General features: G+C 38.8%; 1 protein-coding gene across 3 annotated transcripts in view; it reads right to left on the bottom strand.

The window, feature by feature from the left end:
- Nucleotides 1–10,816: 10,816 nt before the first annotated feature.
- USP25 (ubiquitin specific peptidase 25) overlaps nt 10,817–19,319 on the bottom strand; it is an 89,862-nt gene continuing 81,359 nt past the window's right edge. For 2 of the 3 annotated variants that reach the window (XM_061453777.1, XM_061453779.1), the window contains 6 exons: nt 18,899–19,077; nt 18,014–18,092; nt 16,868–16,947; nt 13,124–13,247; nt 12,284–12,479; nt 10,817–11,866 (listed from right to left, as the gene is read on the bottom strand). In XM_061453777.1, the coding sequence (XP_061309761.1) occupies nt 11,694–11,866; nt 12,284–12,479; nt 13,124–13,247; nt 16,868–16,947; nt 18,014–18,092; nt 18,899–19,077 (831 nt within the window). In that variant the 3' untranslated portion in view covers nt 10,817–11,693. The remainder of the gene's footprint in view (nt 11,867–12,283; nt 12,480–13,123; nt 13,248–16,867; nt 16,948–18,013; nt 18,093–18,898; nt 19,078–19,319) is intronic. The other variant, XM_061453778.1, reaches the window with a different exon arrangement.

Genomic DNA, 19,319 nt, shown 5'->3' on the forward strand with positions numbered 1-19,319 from the left:
TTGTAAATAACATTTTTTTTCCATATTACCTATAAAATGGCAATGCTATTCAAGAGAAGAAATACAGATTTGACATGGAGCATGAATATATGATACCAAAGGCTAATGTTCCGAAAAGTGTGTTCCACGTACCATTCTACAACCTCTATATTTATATTTGACCTATTATTTCTATAGATTTTTCATCATTTTTTATGTTTCATTACTTTCAAAAGTAATTTTTAAAATAACTAAATTTTCAAAAATAAAATCAAAACAAAATCTTTAAATCATTTTTAGGGTAGCATATCTGCAGAGGTCTGAGTAGCTTTGAACAAAAATATTGATTATCAACTTTCAAGATGGAACCACAGAGGCCTTGCATAGAAATCTGCTTGCATGGAAACCCTACAGCCATCCACGAACGTGTTAAAATGAGAGTCTAAAGGTTTCTGCCTTTTTCTGAATGTACTGTATATTCCATTTTCTCCACTGTGGAGGAAGAATCAGAATACGCACACAAACACACACATACACACACACACTTGTGCCAATCCCATACTATAGCCAGCAACTGTTCTGTCTGATCTGTAGGAGGAACAGATGAAGACTGGCTTTACAGCACACAATCAAAACTTGTTTTTAACATATTTTAGGCTTTCTTGAGTGGGAAAGAGGAATCATTCAACCAGCTTCTCTGGAAGCTCATGGTTCTGTAAGTGAGATTCTATATTCCAATCAGAAATACAGTCCACAAGGACATAGCCTAACCTTACTTTTCATTTATTTCTGCTCAGCTTCCTTTCCGTACACTGGGAAGGACATAACTTTCTCCACTCTGTCTCTTAAAATTACATGTTTAAGACAGGTATTTACTCTTACTGCTCATTATTTTAGTACACTAACAGCAGAGTTTTTCCTCTCAACTGAAGTTTAAATGGTATACTTAAACACAAACCAGATCATGATGATGAGACTACACATCTCCAAGTTTTGCATTCCTCCTTGCCTCAAGTGAGTGTCAGGTCTAGTTTCTGAAGCACTGTATTTGCTCAGGAATACCTGCTTATAAACCACAACAGACAATACTTGGCTCTCCAAAACTGAAAGCATGTTTCCAAGCAGTGTCCAATCAATCATTCAAAGGAGAAATAGGGCAGGAACCTTTGTTCCATACTTTTATAACCCCTCATTACAACATATCACATTAAGGTTTTTCCAAGTCTGTGTCATTTCAGACTGTGCAGGTTATAACTACATATTCCCACTGCACATTTCCATTACAGCATAAACTTTGCTGAATGAATCATGCAGAGGACTTGCAAGCCTTGATACATGAGGAGTGGAAAGGGCTGGACTATGTTAGTTTGAACACGTCGGAGAGTGAATCAGTTCAGAAACCTCCCAACAGATTCTAGAAAGAGCTTAACAGTAAGAACAAAGTCTATAATGACAAAAAAAACCCTCCAATTTATTGCACTTTCATTCCACAAGAAGGCACACGTATAGCTGGTAATAATGTGAGGGCAGGTAAAGTACTGTTTGTTTGGAGGTTGGCTTTCTTTTCTTTTAAATTGGGCTTTTTACTTTACTTCTTCCAACACTATAGGTACCTCCATTAAGAGAAATTCTGTATCTCAATCTGGCATTTCATAGCTACAGGTTGCTCACTCCAAGCTGAACCCAGCAAATTAACATAAAGGGAACAAAGATCTGTGTGATGAAAGAAATGAGCATTACTCTGCATGCACTAACTCCATCCTTGACTTCTGGCAAACCTTCTCTTTGAATATTTTGTAATGAGTATGATGAAAAAGGAAAGCAACTGAAGAAAGTTACTGGCTACTATTCAGCAAAGCATTTGGAAACAGAACTGTGGAAAAAGCTAAGCACCAGAAACATATTTCCTTCTATACAGTGCCAGGACTTTGATAGAGCAGGCTGGCAGCTGAGGACTGCTGTCAGCCCTCGAGCTTTCCATTTGCAAAGTGATACAAGTCCATCGTCACCAGACTGACAGCTGTATGACATGCTACCAGCAGTCTACCATGTGACACTGCTGGGACAGTAAGGCTGAGCTCCATGTAGCAGGTAGAGCATCATCTTTGGTCAAGAAAGCAGGACAGAAAGCAGCAGAGCAACTGCTGCATTAATAAAATCCATCAGACAAAGCTCTTAAGTATAGCCACCACAAATGGCCTAGTGCTATCCTGTTCCCCAATTCCTGCAGCATGCTATATCTTACAAGCAGTGGAACAGCATTTATTAGGGCAAGAAAGAAAAATGCAATGGGTCTTGAGAGTTGGGGGATTTAAACTTCTTACTGATATATGAAAACTGAGTATCAGAGGTTTGTAAATTTGGATTCTACTTAAAAGGGCAAGTTTGAGTAAATAAATGTGTATCTTCTTTTGTGCCCACATGATTTCATGTACTGTTAGGTTGTTAAAGGGAGACAGAAAATATGAGAAGTCCAAAAGCACACTGGGTGAGGGGAAATAATTGCAGAGAAGCTCTTGCAGATATACTGCAGCAGACCCAAATTCCACCCGTCTTTATGGTTTTGATCATGAGTATATGTAACTATCTCACGTTACCTCTGACATTTTCATACAGTGTTATTTTGGCTTTACATACTTGGGACTGAGTAACACATTAAGCACAACTTAATCCATCAAAAACAAAAAAGTCATCAACAATTCCGGTCCAAAAATTGTAAAAGGGCAATCATACCATCCAATACGTCTAGCAAATAACATTATGTTGCTCTGTAGCTTTTGTGCCCACCACAATTTTGGCCAGTCATTTTAGGCACTGTGTAATATGCATCTTGTGGTTTTGTGTAGGAGGAACTCCTTACTGTCTGTGGAATGAAGAAATGCAATATGCGCCATATAAAAGGCAAACACAAAGGCAAGACAATGTCAAAGGACAGAAAAAGCTCTTTTTGATAGAGTTTTCTCTCTTTGTTCAGCATCCCGGTACAATCCCAGCTAGCTTTGTGAGTGGTCAGTGATGCAGAAAGCTACGTGGGCACATACCCAGCCAAGTGTTACACACGGAGAAGCTGCACATTTGCACTCACTGTCAAAGCACCACCTTCCCCTCCTGCACACCGGCCACGACAGAGCAGGGCCCCAGACATTACCTTCCCCTCCCTTCACCAAAGAGCAACCTGACCCCTTACCCGCCCTCCACTTGTCAGCCCTCCAAGTGGAACCAATAGCTGTCTGCAAATTAGCCCAGCACATACTGACATACTACTCTGAAGAGCCTATTTAAAAGGTTAATAACATTTTAAATCCAATTAGAGAGCCTAATTAGCTAAAGTAATCTCTGCCTACTAAATCTCAAAACAGGTGAATGCAATAAAGATTACTCTCCTCTTAATTTTTTTGCCGGCACTGAATAGGATGCTGCAGACCAACAGTCACTCAGTTGTCAGGCGGGCACCGCGATCACCCCTTCATCAGAGCAAGTTTAAACACGGCAATTTCACCGACCCGCTCCCCGGGCTCCCCCTGCCCCGCCTCACGGACGGACGGTGACCGGCAGGTGTCGCCCTAGCCCCGCAGATGGCGGCCCCAGACCTGCGAAAGGGGTTCGGGCTTCTCCGCCTCGGGAAACCCGAGTGCCGCCGGCGGGAGCTGCCGCCAGCCGCAGGGCTGAGGCGGCCTGCGCCTTCCCCCGGCATCCTGACCTCCAGAGTGCCCCGGGCGGTGGGGAAATCGGCTCCAGTTAAAGAACCTCGAGAAGTTCAACAAGGCCAAGTGCAAGGTCCCGCACCTCGGTCGGGGCAATCCAAGCACAAACAGGCTGGGAAGAGACTGGATTGAGAGCAGCCCTGAGAAGGACTTGGGGGCGTCGGTTGATGGGAAACTTAACATGAGCCAGCAGTGTGTGTCTGCAGCCAGAAAGCCAACTGTACCCTGGGCTGCAACAAAAGGAGTGTGACCAGCAGGCCGAAGGAGGTGATTCTCCCCCTCTACTCTGCTCTCATGAGACCCCAGCTGTATTAATTCAGCCACGGGGCCCTCCAGCTCAAGAACTTGGACCTGCTTGACAGAGTGCAGGGGAGGCCACAAAGATGGTCCAAGGGCTGGAGCACCCATCTTGTGAAGACGGGCTGAGACAGTTCATCTTATTCAGCCTGGAGAAGAGAAGGCTCAGGGGAGACCTTAGAGCAGCTTCCAGTGCCTGAAGGGGGCCTACAAGAAACCTGTAGAGGGATTTTTTACAAAGGCAAGTAGTGACACCAGAGGGAATAGCTTTGAAGTAGAAGAGGACAGATTTAGATTAGACATTACGAAGGAATTCTATGAGTGTGACACTGGAACACGTTGCCCAGAGAAGTTGTGGCTGCCCCATTCCTGGCAGTGTTCAAGGCCAGGTTGGACAGGGCTTTAAGCAACCTGGCCTAGTGGAAGGTGTCCCTGCCCATGGGAGGGGGTTGAAACTGGATGAGCTTTAAAGTCCCTTCCAACCCAAACCAATCTATGATTCTACAAACCCAGCCTCAGGGTGCAGGAAAGGAGATCCCCGCCCACCTCCATCTGGAAACCTGCTGCTACAGGCCGAGAGCATCCCTGGGCCTTCCAAAGTACTCCCCAGTACAGGCAGGGTCCTCCCATTGTCGTTCTGCAGTTCCTCATCACCCATCACCAGACTTTGATACTTTCAGTAAACCTATATAGACAGAAGAGATTCCAAACATTTCAGGACCCTTTTCCTCTGAAGATTAAACCCCCACATCACTGTCCCCATCGCTGAGGGAAGCATTCATGCCTTTAACGGTGCACAACAGTAATACACTTCAGGCCATAGACAACAGTATTCCCCAAGACAGTCACATCAGAGTCTCTGAAATGATCACTTACACCATGCAGCTCTCCAGAAAACAGAAAAAGCATCACAGGCATAACACCAAACCAAACCTGGTCCAGGCAAAGCCCACAGAAACTGTAAAATCTGTAATACAAAAGCATTGTCAAGAATACATAGGTTGTTTTTTTTATATGCTTAGAGAAGAAAGGCTGTCCAAATTTATGCATTCATTTTAAATGATTTCCTATATAGGTCAGCTGATAAGATCAACAGGAAAATAAACCAAAAATAAATAAACTGTAATGGAGCACTCCAGTGAAAAGTTCCGTATTTCCAGTTTAGGGAGATAGACCATTTAAGATAAGAATTAAAACCTTTTAAACTATTGTTTTACAGTATGTAAGAGCTTGGTCAGAATTGAACAGAAAACTTCAAGTACATTTGCTGTATTCTTCACTATTTGGCTGCCACCTCATCAGATTTTTCAGAATGCAAAGGTTTCCCTTTCAGCATACCTGTGTTCATCTGCAGTCTGCCTGCTGTCTTTTCAACCCGAGTTTCTACCTTTTCCTGGTATAGATGGCCTACTACTAATGCTGAAATTTGTAACTCAGGGACTTAACATCTAGAAGTAGCTTCCCACATGCATCCTGATAATTTCCTATACAACCCTGCTGCACAAGCTCTCGGGACATCTGCTGTTATGCTGGAGAACCATGATGCTGGCGTTACAGCAAGTCTAGTGCCAAATCTAACTGTACTGGTACAGAGAGCTCCAGCGTTGCCTGCAGGGAGAGCCCACAGACCCCTGGAGGAGCTATCCCATTACAGAAGGTAATTAACTCCATCAACGTTGCATTTCAGTTACACGATTTCACAGAGCACAAAGCACTACACAATCTCTTCATAAGTCCAGATAACACAGAGATGTCACTTCCACTGTATTCAGTGGAAACAAATGGTAGCAAACAAAATCTGTACTGCTTTACTTGCCCAGTGCAAGGCATTTGAAGAGCAGAATTAAACTGGACCATTAAAAAGGATAATAGAGGTCATTTGCTCAAGTACACCAGTATAAATCTTCATATGTAAAGTATTGATGAATCCATCTGATGGATGGACATGGAACCGAGAAAGCATCTGTTCAAGTACTTTGCAACAACCACATAACTAAAATCACCATCAGCTGACAGTGGAACAAGTGCCTGTGCCAAATACAATGACAGGCCTTAATCTCATCTTCAAAGAAATCGGATGAATTTCCTTCAGAAATCCAAACGGAAATTGTACATATTCCAAAATTGAACATACTTGTTTAAAATAACATGAGCATGGAAGGGAGGAGATAAGAAGTCTTTTGAGCATCCAAACTTAACTTGGACTTCTCAGAACACTATTATCTCCCTCAAGGAGTGGTTTTGTTATTTGATTTTGTGTGGACGAGTATTTTGGCTGTTAGGTTGTTTTTGTTTGCTTGTTTTTTTTTAAATTTGCTTTATGAGAGGCAAACTTAAAGAATCTTTCCAAACAAAAGACCTTCATAAGATTACAGGAATGTTATTACCTTGAGCTATTAAAAGTTACAAGATTTTCAGTTCCACAGATCAAGATCTGTGTCAAAAGACTAACACTCCAACCTCTTCCCTAAGAAGGCATAAAGTTTTCTTCAAATTTCATTACTTCACGCTGACTTTTTTTGCATAGCATGAGAAAATGTTTGGGTTTTTTTTCTAATCCATGTTAAAGTTTACTATGTTTACTTCAACAGGAATTATTGCTCTCTCCCTGTTGTGAGCATGTCCACGAAAAACAAACAGGGTCATTGAACTTTCACACAGACAGTGAAGAAGATACAGTCCTTCAAAATGATAGGAAATACCTAGGCACAGAACACAGATATGGGTATGGACTGTTTAGATACTAACTAAAACCAGCACAGCAAGATTTTTGCCAAAATTTACATCTGACTGCAACTTCAATATGCAAAACAAAGCATGAAGATCAGGGTAAACTGAAGATTATTCAACATCAGGAACACCCTCTACAGCCTTCATAAACTTGGACAGATAGTGCCAAGATACAATACATAAGACACCCCTTATGCTTCCAAAGTGCCCGCTTCAGAGAGTGCTCTGAAATTTTTTATTTATTTCTTTTTTGATGCGCCAAGAGACTGAACAGAAAAAGTCAGCAGCCTGAACTAGCCATAACTTTTCTATTTCAGGCTCTCGATGCTGAATTGCCAGACAACACATGTAGACGGTGTTATCTGACCCACAGATCCTGCACAGGCATACACACACCAGAGCAGTGCCAACAAAAGCACTTAGGAGCCTGCAGAGGTGAAAACTGAAGCCTACACTAATCAGATGGAAGCAGAAGAATCCTGGTTCTGTATCACCACCATGCCTTCCCTACCAGTTTAGTAGTGAAGTAAAAACTAAATAAACTATTAAGCCTGGAAAGCAGATACTTAAGTGACTTCAGTGGGGAACAACAGGGCAGGAGGGAAATGAAAAATAAAAAGGGTGAAATAACAAATCATGGAGCCCAAGCCTTTATTTGAGCTCCTTCAGTTAAGATATCAAAGGAAAGACGAAGGATGACCATATCCTTAACACTCACGACGAATCCATCCAGTGAACACATTCTGAAAAGAAGCCTTTCTCACTATACGTTTTCCAGCTTGTGAGAAGGGATTTGGGTTGATCCTAACAGGAAAAAAAAAAATAAAAATGTCAAGCTCTTCTTTCAAAGCCTCAAGGAGCTGTTTGTGAGAAGCATGGATCTCTTCTTGCTACTTACAGTGAAGAGCTGAAATTCCTTATAAAGAAAAGTTTGTAGCCAAGTCAATAAAGTTGGAACACATGCGTATGCAGTAGTGATGGCTGGAGCTACAAGAAATGGAGGTGTCTGCAAAAGTTCTGTGGCTTTGCTCCTTTAAGGATCAAAACTGAAATAGAAGACCTGAGCCAAGCAGGAGGATTCTGCTGAGGGAAACCCAACTAGGGGAATACCGATATCATACCTACAAAGAAAGATGCTCCTTAAGACTGCTTTCAGTTAATAGTTTATCCACCAAGCCCAGGATTTCAAAACATCTTCTATAGGACACAATATGTAAAGAAAAACTGGGTATTAATCATCTGAAAAAAGAATGTTTCACATGAAAGACTAATTCCTCTGTTGAATTCTACCTACCTGATTTTGCTAAAAGACCTCTTTGGAGAAGAGATTTTTTTATTATATCTGTATTAATATTCTCTCCAGAAGCAGGTATTGCAACCTTTCCATTACTTTCTCACCATTTGTCTTGCATCCTTCTAGAATATATTTTTTAAAAAATTAATGTTATGTATTTATGTTGGAAAATGCCATATAGATGAGGTTGCATCAACATTCTTGTGTTTATGTAAGGCCTCCCACAGACATTTGGACTCATTGGACTTTCAGAAACAGCACAAAATGAAGAATATAAACAACCACCATTCTCTTTTAGCTTTTAGGACCTTTATGTATTTTGGGCAGTATCAGCCTGCTTCTTGTATGCTACTGTTTATGTTTGGTACCTTTTTGAAGCTGCAGTCTTCACAGCTACTGGAGTAACCTAAAATAATCTGAAAGATATTGAATACAGACATTATCAGATTTTGTTGTGTTTTAATGCTTGAATCCGAAGCCCACGCTTTTGACTATGCTCATGCTTACGTTTTCTAGAGCAAATCTCTTCACTGCATCAGCCATTCACTGCAGCTAAAGTACAGATTGTCCACAAAGCAATAGTGACTCAGTAACACTGGTCTAGTCTACCCCCTTGTGCCTGGTGTGATCTCAAATATCACATCGAAGTAGTACAAATTAACTCCCATCAATCCATTTGTGCTGATTAATTCTGCTGCTGCTCATGGTCTTCTGCTAGGCTGGAACTAACAGACCTGCTACGGCAGCTTTAACTAGAATCACAGAATCACAGGATGGCTGGGGTTGGAAGGGACCTCTAGAGCTCATCTAGAGCACTCTCCTGCTAAAGCAGGTTCTCCCAGAGCAGGTCACACAGAATCGTGTCCAGGCAGGTTTTGAATATCTTCAGAGCAGGACGCTCCACAGCCTCTCTAGGCAGCAAACAACAGGGTATTTAATATTACCAAAGTATCAGTTAAAGTGCAGAAATATTAGAGGTCAGCTAAAAATAAGACACACAGGGGTGGGGGAATACACGTAACTGTAAGACTGCAGTGCCTTCAGGGTCCCCCCATAGTGTGAAGACACACCTGGAAAAAACAACCAACCCTCACAATTACTCGATGTTGCAAGTGACTTGGTAAATGAATTTGGGTTAAATTCCCTTTTTGTGCTCTGTAAACTGAAAAAGCAGCCTGATAAAAATCTTGTAATTCCCATACTGAAGAAAAATATCTACTTATGTAATTTAGTCACAGATTATTAAGCCAAATGGACTGTATGCTTTACCAACTTAGTTATTTGTGTAGGTTATGTGCCAGGCATCGTGAATCCAAGCTATCAGCTATCTTATTGCAGTGAAAAAAGCAAGGTTTTTAAAACAAAACAATAGCTTAAGAAATTATAGTGAGGATTTAAACTCATACAAGATACTTAAAAGACAATAAAATAGTAAAATACATATTTATTACTGCTCTACCAGACAGACCTTTCCAACTCAAAAATTCAAGTCATTGCAAATAAATATGTATTTATCTTCAGTACTATGAACTACGATGAATTACTGTTGCACTTTAAAAAGATGAAAAAACCTGAAACAAGAAGAAGAAAACATCTCATCCTTGCTTGCTTCCTTCTGATTTTAATATTTTAGATATTCTTCCCAAATGAGATACTTTCTTCCTCTTTTTACCTTAGAAAGAGTGCTTTCTCCCCTGTGTTAGTCACAGAAGTTTACACAGATGAGGGTAACTGGCTCCTGCGGGGCTAGAGAGGAGCCTTCCTTAAAAGTTTTCACAAACATTTGAATTCAAAACCTGTTAGTAATAAAGAAATAAAACTGCTCTTTCACTTTTGTTTTTACCATTACTGAAAAAGGCAAATGAGAAGTCTAATCTGTTCAAAGCCTTGTTTAAAAACACACAGTGCTAAGTAGGCATATTCTTGAGTTTCAAATTAAAGTGCAACAGATACAAAATGTGAAATCTTTAAAAATGTACCTTCATTCATTTCACAATATGCACATCTTTTTCCTTTAAAACTGGTATTTCACCCATCAATAGTTTCAGATCTAAAAAAGGCTCCTGAGTAGTACTGCACTTGTAAGAGTTCAATATTCTTTTTTAAACAAAAGTTTGATAAATGAATACTCTGACAAAAGTATGAAGCACTCCAATATTGAAAACAGGAGAGGGAAACGTTCCTTCAAAGGTTTTGAATTGAAGGCCACATTCTATTCACTGTATATTGCGATCCAGTATCTCTCAAGAGTGAACAACTTTGAAGACCAATACGTACCAAGATTGAGCTCTGACTCTTTTGCATAAGAGATGCCTACATTTCTGCTCACTGTATTTCTAGGTGGTCTGAACTTAACCACTCCTTCCCTCTGTGTTTTTATTAGTAGATAAGTTGAATAAATGCCACTTGAAAGCCTGTAATGAAAAGTTAAGTGCCGCTCCAATAAAAACATACAAACAAACATTTACATGTTTTACTGTTCTAACACAAAATGTTCTCTATAAAGAGTAGAAATCAAAATAGTGTCAAGTAACACGATTACCTAAGAATGCATTAAATTTCTTTTTCCACAAAATAATTAGGTTTCTTCATTAGAACCAGACAGTATTTCAGTTCTACCAAACAAGCCCTATGGATCTTTTCTTCCAGTTTCAACAGAAATTTAATTAGGACAAATAAAAGACTTCCGAGATATTTTGTTGCAACTGTAGCAACACATTTCAAGTAAGGAATTAATGTAAAGTTTTATTTCTGGTCACTTACATGACTAAAATACCAATTGAAAAATTGATTAATTCTTAAGCTTCACAAATTCCACTTTTTAAAAATCTTTATTTCCTCTACTTAAATCAATGTCTAAAAATTTTTCTCAAAAGGGTGTAATACATTTCCACTGAAAATAGTTTTAGTTCTTTTTCCAAACTTTTTTCTAAGAATTGAAGGAAGGTGCATTATTGTTTTGCTTCAGAAGCCAGGCCCTACTATCAGAAAGGACCTGGCATGGCCATACACACACGTGCTCAGGTGCAGTATCATACACATCAGTAAATAATATACAAAAAAAAAAATCCATAGTGTATAATACTGTGACAGTTTTTCAGTATATTCACAGACAGTAATCTCTGATTACCTGTAACTAAACTGGCCATAAATCCTGAAGGACCTTGTCTATAAAATTGAGTAACCCATCAATATACTCTATCTCTTCTAAAAATACCCATATTTTACACTAATATACACGGCATCTGCTTGCAAACACAGACGTAGCCATAAATAAAGCTTTATTCTTTCATTTCATTTACAAGCTACCAAGTACCATGTATTTACACAGCACTGGACACTTAAAGTAGTTGCAGTCACAAAATGATCCAGACAGCTGTTGATAAAGTAAAGGATCTTAAGATAAAAGCAAAGTAATACTGTAACAGATAAGTGGCAAAAAAAAGCAGTTTTGCCATAATGATCAGACTTGCATGTTGCATCAATTCTGGTTGAAACAACTGAGTGCCATGCGATTCTCAGCTTTAACTGTTTGCAGTCTGGCTAAAGTTTGTACAGTCATTTCTCCTTTGCAGTTATTAAAATAAAAAAGTTAAAAACTATAGCAGCAACAAGCAAACCCTGTGACAGGAAGGCAAGGTTTAAGAACTAAAAAAGTTTATACAATGTGCTTAGGAAGGTTGCAGAATTTATCTTCCATCGGCTGGAGTTCGACTGAGTGACAACATGATTCGGGCGTATCTTTCACACAGTTCATGTGTGGAGTAGGAGGGTAACTTTGGCGGATCATTGAAACCTTTAATCTCTGTAGAGCAATCTAGCAGTTTTGGCAGGAAATCTGTCAGCTTTTCTTGCAAGTTGGCTGCAAATAAAACAATAAAGCCGAGCATAAGTATGTATTTCTGTTGGATGTGGAATTCTCCTTTTTCTGCCTGATTTTTATTTAATGGTGGGTGGGAGGAAGTGGACTTTCACTTGGAAAGATCCACTTCCTTTGAGTCTGCCAGTGATAACTAGGACATACCATTCCTAGGAAGATGTTAATATAAATGCCCCTTAAGAAGGTCTTAAGAAAAACAAATGTTTTTCCATTCAAAAAGCATGTTTCCTTTAAGGCCTAATAACCCAGTGCAATATATGGGAAAAACTGGGATTACTTAAAAGTCAGGGTACCTCAAAATACATTACCAAGGCAGAGAAGATACAGGTTCAGTTCAAGATACGGAAAACATCACATTTATAAAAAAGGGCCTTTTACCTGAATGAATAAATGACTTACGTTCCATTTCTTGTCCAAGATAGGAACACCAACGGTTTCTCATATCTTCCACAGCAACAATATCTTTTTCTTCCATTTCATCCACCAGTAGTAATGGCAAACATGGGACAATAAGCTCATTCATAATGATCAGTCCGTTGTTTACTTCCTGATCATCTCCTGATTCAAACAGTGCTGCAGCATGTTCATTTAGTTTCTTCATAAGCCACCACAAAAAAAGGAAAGCCTTTAAGTATACAGCATTTCATGTTCTACCATGCATCAGTTTCTGTTTAAAGCACAGTCATCCTACAAAGCTACCTGGTAATTTGTATTAACCACAGTCACACTTTATCATTTACAGCGAGGATCATATACTCTATTAAACCACTTGATCTTGTGCTGTTCCTCAAACCACTTCATTTGATACCTCCCAACTCAACCTGTGCAGCTGAAGACCCAGATCCTGTCACCTGCTTTGGTTTTCTCACTTTTGCTAAAAGTGACATAATCAAGGAAAAACAACCTTGTTTCCTGCTGATGCCTTTCTCAGTATTCATCTCCCCATCAAATTGTGGCAACAGGGTGAGTCAGTGAGTCTGCTCACCAATACTGTCAATTGCTGTTCCTACCTAACCCAGATATGATGGCAGCGAGCATACCATTTACAGTCATAAAGAACATGATTGATTATTCCCCCCAAAATGCCAATAATTTCCTTATTACTTCTACTATTTTTCCTTATAAAAATTTAAGTATTAACTTGTAAATGAAACAAAAATGCAACACTTTTCTACTAATTAATTTTGTTAAAGCTATTCAGCACATTCAACTCTGAAACATACTTCACCCTTCACTTACTAGCAAACATTCTCGTCTGTAGTGAGATATCAGCTCTTCATCATGCCCTCTGTATGGGCCTTTCGACAGGAGTTCTTTGTTATTCTGGTAAGCATAGATAAGGTAGAGCAAGGCTTCCATGTAACTGAAGAAATAAAAAACATTAGATGCAACATCTAGGTATCCTCTGTTTCAAGATAACTACTATACTTTTTAAAGGACAGGTAACTTCACTTGCTTGTTTGACTGTAAGTCCACCCCTCCCCAACAATCTCTTCATAATGTTTTTTCTACCACACAATTTCATCTTTTATGTCCATTTAAACAATTTATTTTATTATCAGGTTACATCGTTTGCACATGAAGTCTGATCCAGAGCTCTCTGAAAACAATGGATATCATTTCACTCAAAAAATAGCTTTGGATTAGCCTTGAGTATACATGAAAATTCATTTTTTCCTGCGTGCATTTATGTCATATTAGGTTTGACCTTCTGCTGCCATATATACCTTGATACCATTCTACACCTTAGAAAATAAAATTGAAAGCTGTCACCTTATTTCTAAAATGTAAATTGGGAATTTTTAGCCTCACTAACTGGAAGTACATTCAAACTGTTTAAGTCTGAAGTGATGGAAGAATCCACAACATTTCAAAACCAGAAGAGCTGCCTGACTGGTTTTAAACCACGACATGTCCTCAACATAAAAAGGACATGGAGCTGTTGGAACAAGTCCAGAGGAGGGCCACAAGGATGATCAGGGGACTGGAGCACCTCCTGTATGAAGACAGGCTGAGGAAGTTGGGGCTGTTCAGCCTGGAGAAGAAAAGGCTGCGTGGAGACCTCATAGCAGCCTTCCAGTATTTGAAGGGGGGCCTACAGGGATGCTGGAGAGGGACTCTTCATTAGAGACTGTAGTGACAGGACAAGGGGTAACGGGTTAAAACTTAAACAGGGGAAGTTTAGATTGGATATAAGGAGTAAATTCTTTCCTGTTAGGGTGGTGAGGCACTGCAATAGGTTGCCCAGGGAGGTTGTGAATGCTCCATCCCTGGCAGTGTTCAAGGCGAGGTTGGACGAAGCCTTGGGCAAGATGGTTTAGTGTGAGGTGTCCCTGCCCATGGCAGGGGGGTTGGAACTTGATGATCTTAAGGTCCTTTCCAACCCTAACTATTCTATGATTCTATGATTCTCTGACTTACAGAAACCTAGTTATGACAGTCACTGAAAGCAGTTCAGGCAGCTACCCTAAAAAAAAGTGGTTATAAATCTCATTCTTATTCAAACGTAAAAGAATCAAGGAAGATAAATTTCCTAAGGAAGTGGTTAGAGGAACAGAACACTGTGCACTCACTCCAGGTGAGAACAGGAGGTCAAGTTTAAACTACCAAAATCAAACCACAAGACTACTAAACATAGCTAAAAACTGTGTGTAAGCACACGCAGAGTATACCTGAAAAATACATGTCAGAACTGTCCAAAGTAAATAAACTCAAGACTTACAGTAATGCCTCCCAATGAGACAACGTAGAGAAAGGAGAAAGCTACTTGAAATAGCAATGGCTCCTTAAAGCTTTTACTTTTCAATATCCCTGTTTAGAAGAACAAAATGAACCCCAGCACCATAATTTCAGAGTCTACTGTGATACCGTTTCTTCCACCAATGAGATCTGCTTATAGTACCTTGCAGTCCTAAATATTTATCAATATATTGTAAGTACAATATATTTACTTTTAAAGTTACATTTTTATTATTTCGGTGTTAATAAGGGAATTAAATAGTTCATCAATTTAGTCTTGTTTTCAGAATAAGGATGGTACCACTGCCCTCTACAGTGCACAATGCAAGAACCTCAGTAAATATCTCCTTTGGGAACCTGTAGATGAAACATGGGTTCATAATTGCAAAAGATGTCTTTAGGTCAGGTCAGTGGATACCCACCTCCTCACCCATCATCTAAGCATGTTCCAGAAACTCATAACTCTAGTCTTATTGTCTTTGTATTAAATACCACTTGAAGCATTTATGAAACTGAATGTCTTGCCAGAGTCTGATAATTTTTTCTGATAACTTCATTTCTGACACATATCAGAGTCTTAAGACTGGTCATTATGGGCTTGTGTTGTAAGTTATAAAGATGTTTGGTAACAAATGCCTCACCATAATTCTGCAAATTGATGTAAATAATGTAAAACTACACCAAAAACGCTGTTCAGCAGAGAGAAGAAACCCGTGCTTCCCTCCCTCCCTTGGCATAATAAGGATATATTATGGTAAGAAACAGATTGCTGAAAACACTGCTATTCTACAGCTGAAGGTGCCATCCTGGAGTCCAAGTGCCAAGCAACTTGAAGGTCTTACTGTTCCTGCCTGCCTGCTCTGCGTGTGCATGAAGTCCGGGGATAACAAGGAGGTTTCCTATATACCACACCCATGCCAGAGACATTTTCTACTGCTAAGGGATCAGGCAAGGGCAGTGTTTATTTTTAAAATAAGCCAGGCAATCTTCTGACTTTGTACATAATATTCTGTTTAAGACTGACAAAATAGCCTATTGCAACTTAGATTATTAATGAATGTTCTAATAATGACATACTAGCAACGAGAAGACAAACCAAAACTATGGGTTCATTGTGTTAGCCACTATACAAAGACATAGCTTGTCACAAAGACAAGACAGTGTCTTTTGCAATTGATTTTCCCATTTTGTCTGGGGCCTTTATTTCTGGGAAGCACATAACACAAAAAAAGAGAAATATGAAGCGATTTACTACACAACATATAGACAAAAAATTAAATTTTATTCCTTCTATAATTTCCCTATCTACTGTGTTACAACACGAGAAATCAGCTAAAAACTGACTATAGAATTGTTTTCACGATCAAATATCTGTATCATGCAATAGCTTGCAATTTTCACACCACAGATGTCAGCCACTGGATATTCTGCAGCTCATCATTTCATTCCTTTGGCTGGGCATGGAAGAAAGAGGCAATTCTGTTTTAAAGACTCTTCTGCAGAATATTTTGAGGCTTTTATGCTGTAATTACTATCCTCTTTGCATTTGTAGATCAGAGAATAAATTTTAGGTTTAGTACATTAAGTACATAAATGTCACCAATTTTATATAGCCATAACTCCTGTCTTGGTTCAAAAAGAGCAGGGAATAAATCACCATTGCCTCATGGAGCTAAGAAGAATCAGCTACAACTATGACAGTTATGGATGATAGTTTTCCTCATATGTGTTCTTTCTTCCTGACCTTTAAAACCCTTCATGGGTGGAATTTTGGCTCAGATAAATGCAGAAGGAAAAACCTGGCTTCTGTGGGAAGATGCAATAAAAAAAAAACAAAAGGGGGGTCTGGTCTAACTTGTCTAATTGTGATTGCTGATGAAAACAGATGAATGTACGTGCACATATGGTTCCAGAGAGGAAAGATTCTTATGGCTGAGGGATACCCAGAGCACTTAGGTATACCTAGAGCACTTAAGAGTAGGAGAGAAAGAGGAATATGGGTATATGTGGAGGGTGCTCTGAAAAGAGTCCATGACTTGGTAAGAGATTGGAAATGGAGATTAAGAATAGGAAGCTGTGGGAAATTTTGAGGAAGATGCAAGACTGAAGAGATTAATGGACTGAATAAATACTTAACTAAAATGAAGAACATGTTAAACAATTCTTAATTTAAAAAATAGCTTTACTTATCAGTATTACATTTTGCCTTCAAATTGCTCTACTACATTTGAGCTCTACACTTACCTCTTTTTTTGGAAAAACTCCAATCCTACCATGAGAAACATGGTTGTTTCCCTGAAATTTCTATAGTCTTGATGCCATCTCTGCATATAAGAAAGGGTATACAGAACTTCATTCATAAACATGAAACACTTTTTTTTTTCTTTTACACACACACACACTTTACTTAGCGCTGAATACTCACAGTAAGTGCTAAGGACCCCAGGAGGCCTGCGTGTGTAAAGCTTGCCTAAATCTGCCCTGCCTCAATTAAAAGAAAATACTTAAATTTCTAAACTGTTTCTAGATAATTTTTACAGAATCTATTACCGTTTGAAAGGAACACAAAGCATCTTTGAAGAACCACAGTCAATTATAAGAGATCCCTTTCTTCTCAAAAACAGCTGAGAAGCTAAGAGCCTTTTTCTTCTTCCTTACATTACACTCAGTTATTTACTCAGAAAGTGTTAGAAAGCTTCTGTAAGTGGTTAGAAAGCATTCTAAGTGGTGCACAGGAATCTGCCTAGGACATAAGTATCGACTGTTAAGAGTCCTTAATGAACGAGATTATGCAGAGTTGAAAGTGACACTGTAAAATCAGCTACAAACTTAGTTTTAAATTAGAGATTAATTATTTTCAGCAACTATTAGTCACAAGTATTTAATGTCTGAGATTTGCTCTTCTTTTTCTGATTTTTTTTTTAATGGCAGAGGAATTAAAATTAAATACATAAACTGGTTATGTATGTTCTCGGCAAACAAAACAACCTGTTGTTCATAAGAAAACGGGAACGGCTGCAGAGACAGCTGGAGGAAAACCACAAATGTGATTGTGCTGTGACCCAGTGCTCAATATGCGTAAGGCTGGGCTTAGACCACCTTTACTCTTTCGTTGCTGTTTCTAACTAGAGAAAGCCAGTTGGCTCATATGGTGATAAATGACAAAAATACATGACATTTATTTAGGCTCAAGTCATTGGAATTAGATGTGCGGAAAAAAAAAAAATCCAGCTTTAGACCAATTGATAAGAGCAGTCTTCCCACAAATAAATGGTCTTTCAATAACCAGTTTTAACTTCTCAGTGTAAGACAAGAAGAAATTTGTGAAGATAAAATTCAGCTTACTGATAACTATTTCATATTACAATTTAAAGCATAAAAAATACTGACCTCGTATTCCTCCATGTTTACTTCATCTGGTTTTATCATTTCAAGCTTGGCTTGCGCAACCTTCATTATGTTACGACACCTTACAAAAAGCAACAAGAAGTCATGGAGTATTACTGGAAATTCTCAAAGAACATTATCCATACACAGACAACAGCCTCAAAGAAGTATAAGCTACAGCCTTATGCAAACCAGTATGAAAACACTGTGAAAAATGTGCTCTCAGCAGGAGAGGGCATATTTCTGAAGTACATGTGATGGAGGCCTGTATTATCTAAGAATTACTTCTTGTTTTATTCTGCTAAATTGCAACATTGCCCAATTCTTAATTTAAAATTCAGAATGCTTTAAATTTCCAAATATTTACTTTCAAAAGTAACATTAGAAGGTTATTCTAATAACACTACACAGAAATTATGTTCACTTCTTTTCTATTTATTTATTTATTGGAAAAAATAGATAGAATTTCAAGTGGAAAAGAGACACTCTCTTACTTTCAGGTAAGTTACCCATCTAGCTTGTAATGCTTTGCTGTCTACTACTGGCTTTCAGGGCAGCGAAGAAACACAAATTACAAAGCCTTGCACAGTGCTTTGAAAGACAGTACAGAAATCTTTGTGCAAAATTATGAACCACACTGAGTATTTCTCCTTATTTCATACCAATAGAAGCCCATTTTCTTCCTTACTCTTTTTCACAGAGATTTTTATAAAGATGCTATTATTTTTATTTTTTTATTTTTTTACAAAATCTACTTGCAAGCCATAACTGGAAGAGAAAGCCAAACAAGCACACTAGCAAATACACACTAGCTGAATATGCAGGGGCCTCTCCACACATCAGAGAACATTCATGAGCACAGGAAATGAGACATACAAATCTTACTACCTTTCATCAAAGCTAAGATTGTGATCTCCAAACTGTTCCAGTAATGTTCTCTCAATTATCTTCTTTGGTGCCTGGTTTTGGATGAAGTACACAATTGCATGACGCAAGCGATAATCACATTCAGGTGGTGGATCTTCCTGGGCTAATTTTAGCAAGCGTGTGTATTCCAATTTAATTGCCTAAATAATTTCAAAAAAAAAACATTATTCATTTTGGCTTTTAACTCTTAAGCATCGTAAACACTAATAGGATAATCCATATCCCATAGCCTGTTGCCTAAAAGAAAAATATATTTTTTAGCACTTCCATAGATCAGACTTCCAACAAATCCGAACTACGTTAAAAAAAAACCAAGCAAAAAACCAATAAAACAAATGGTAAACCTGTTCCTGTCTCTCCCCAACTAAGCCTGCCAAAATCC

The sequence above is a fragment of the Pezoporus flaviventris genome, unplaced genomic scaffold, assembly GCF_033815535.1.
Source record: "Pezoporus flaviventris isolate CSIRO_AGI_PZ_B2104156 unplaced genomic scaffold, CSIRO_AGI_Pfla_v1 ptg000015l, whole genome shotgun sequence".
Taxonomy (NCBI): Eukaryota; Metazoa; Chordata; class Aves; order Psittaciformes; family Psittacidae; genus Pezoporus; species Pezoporus flaviventris.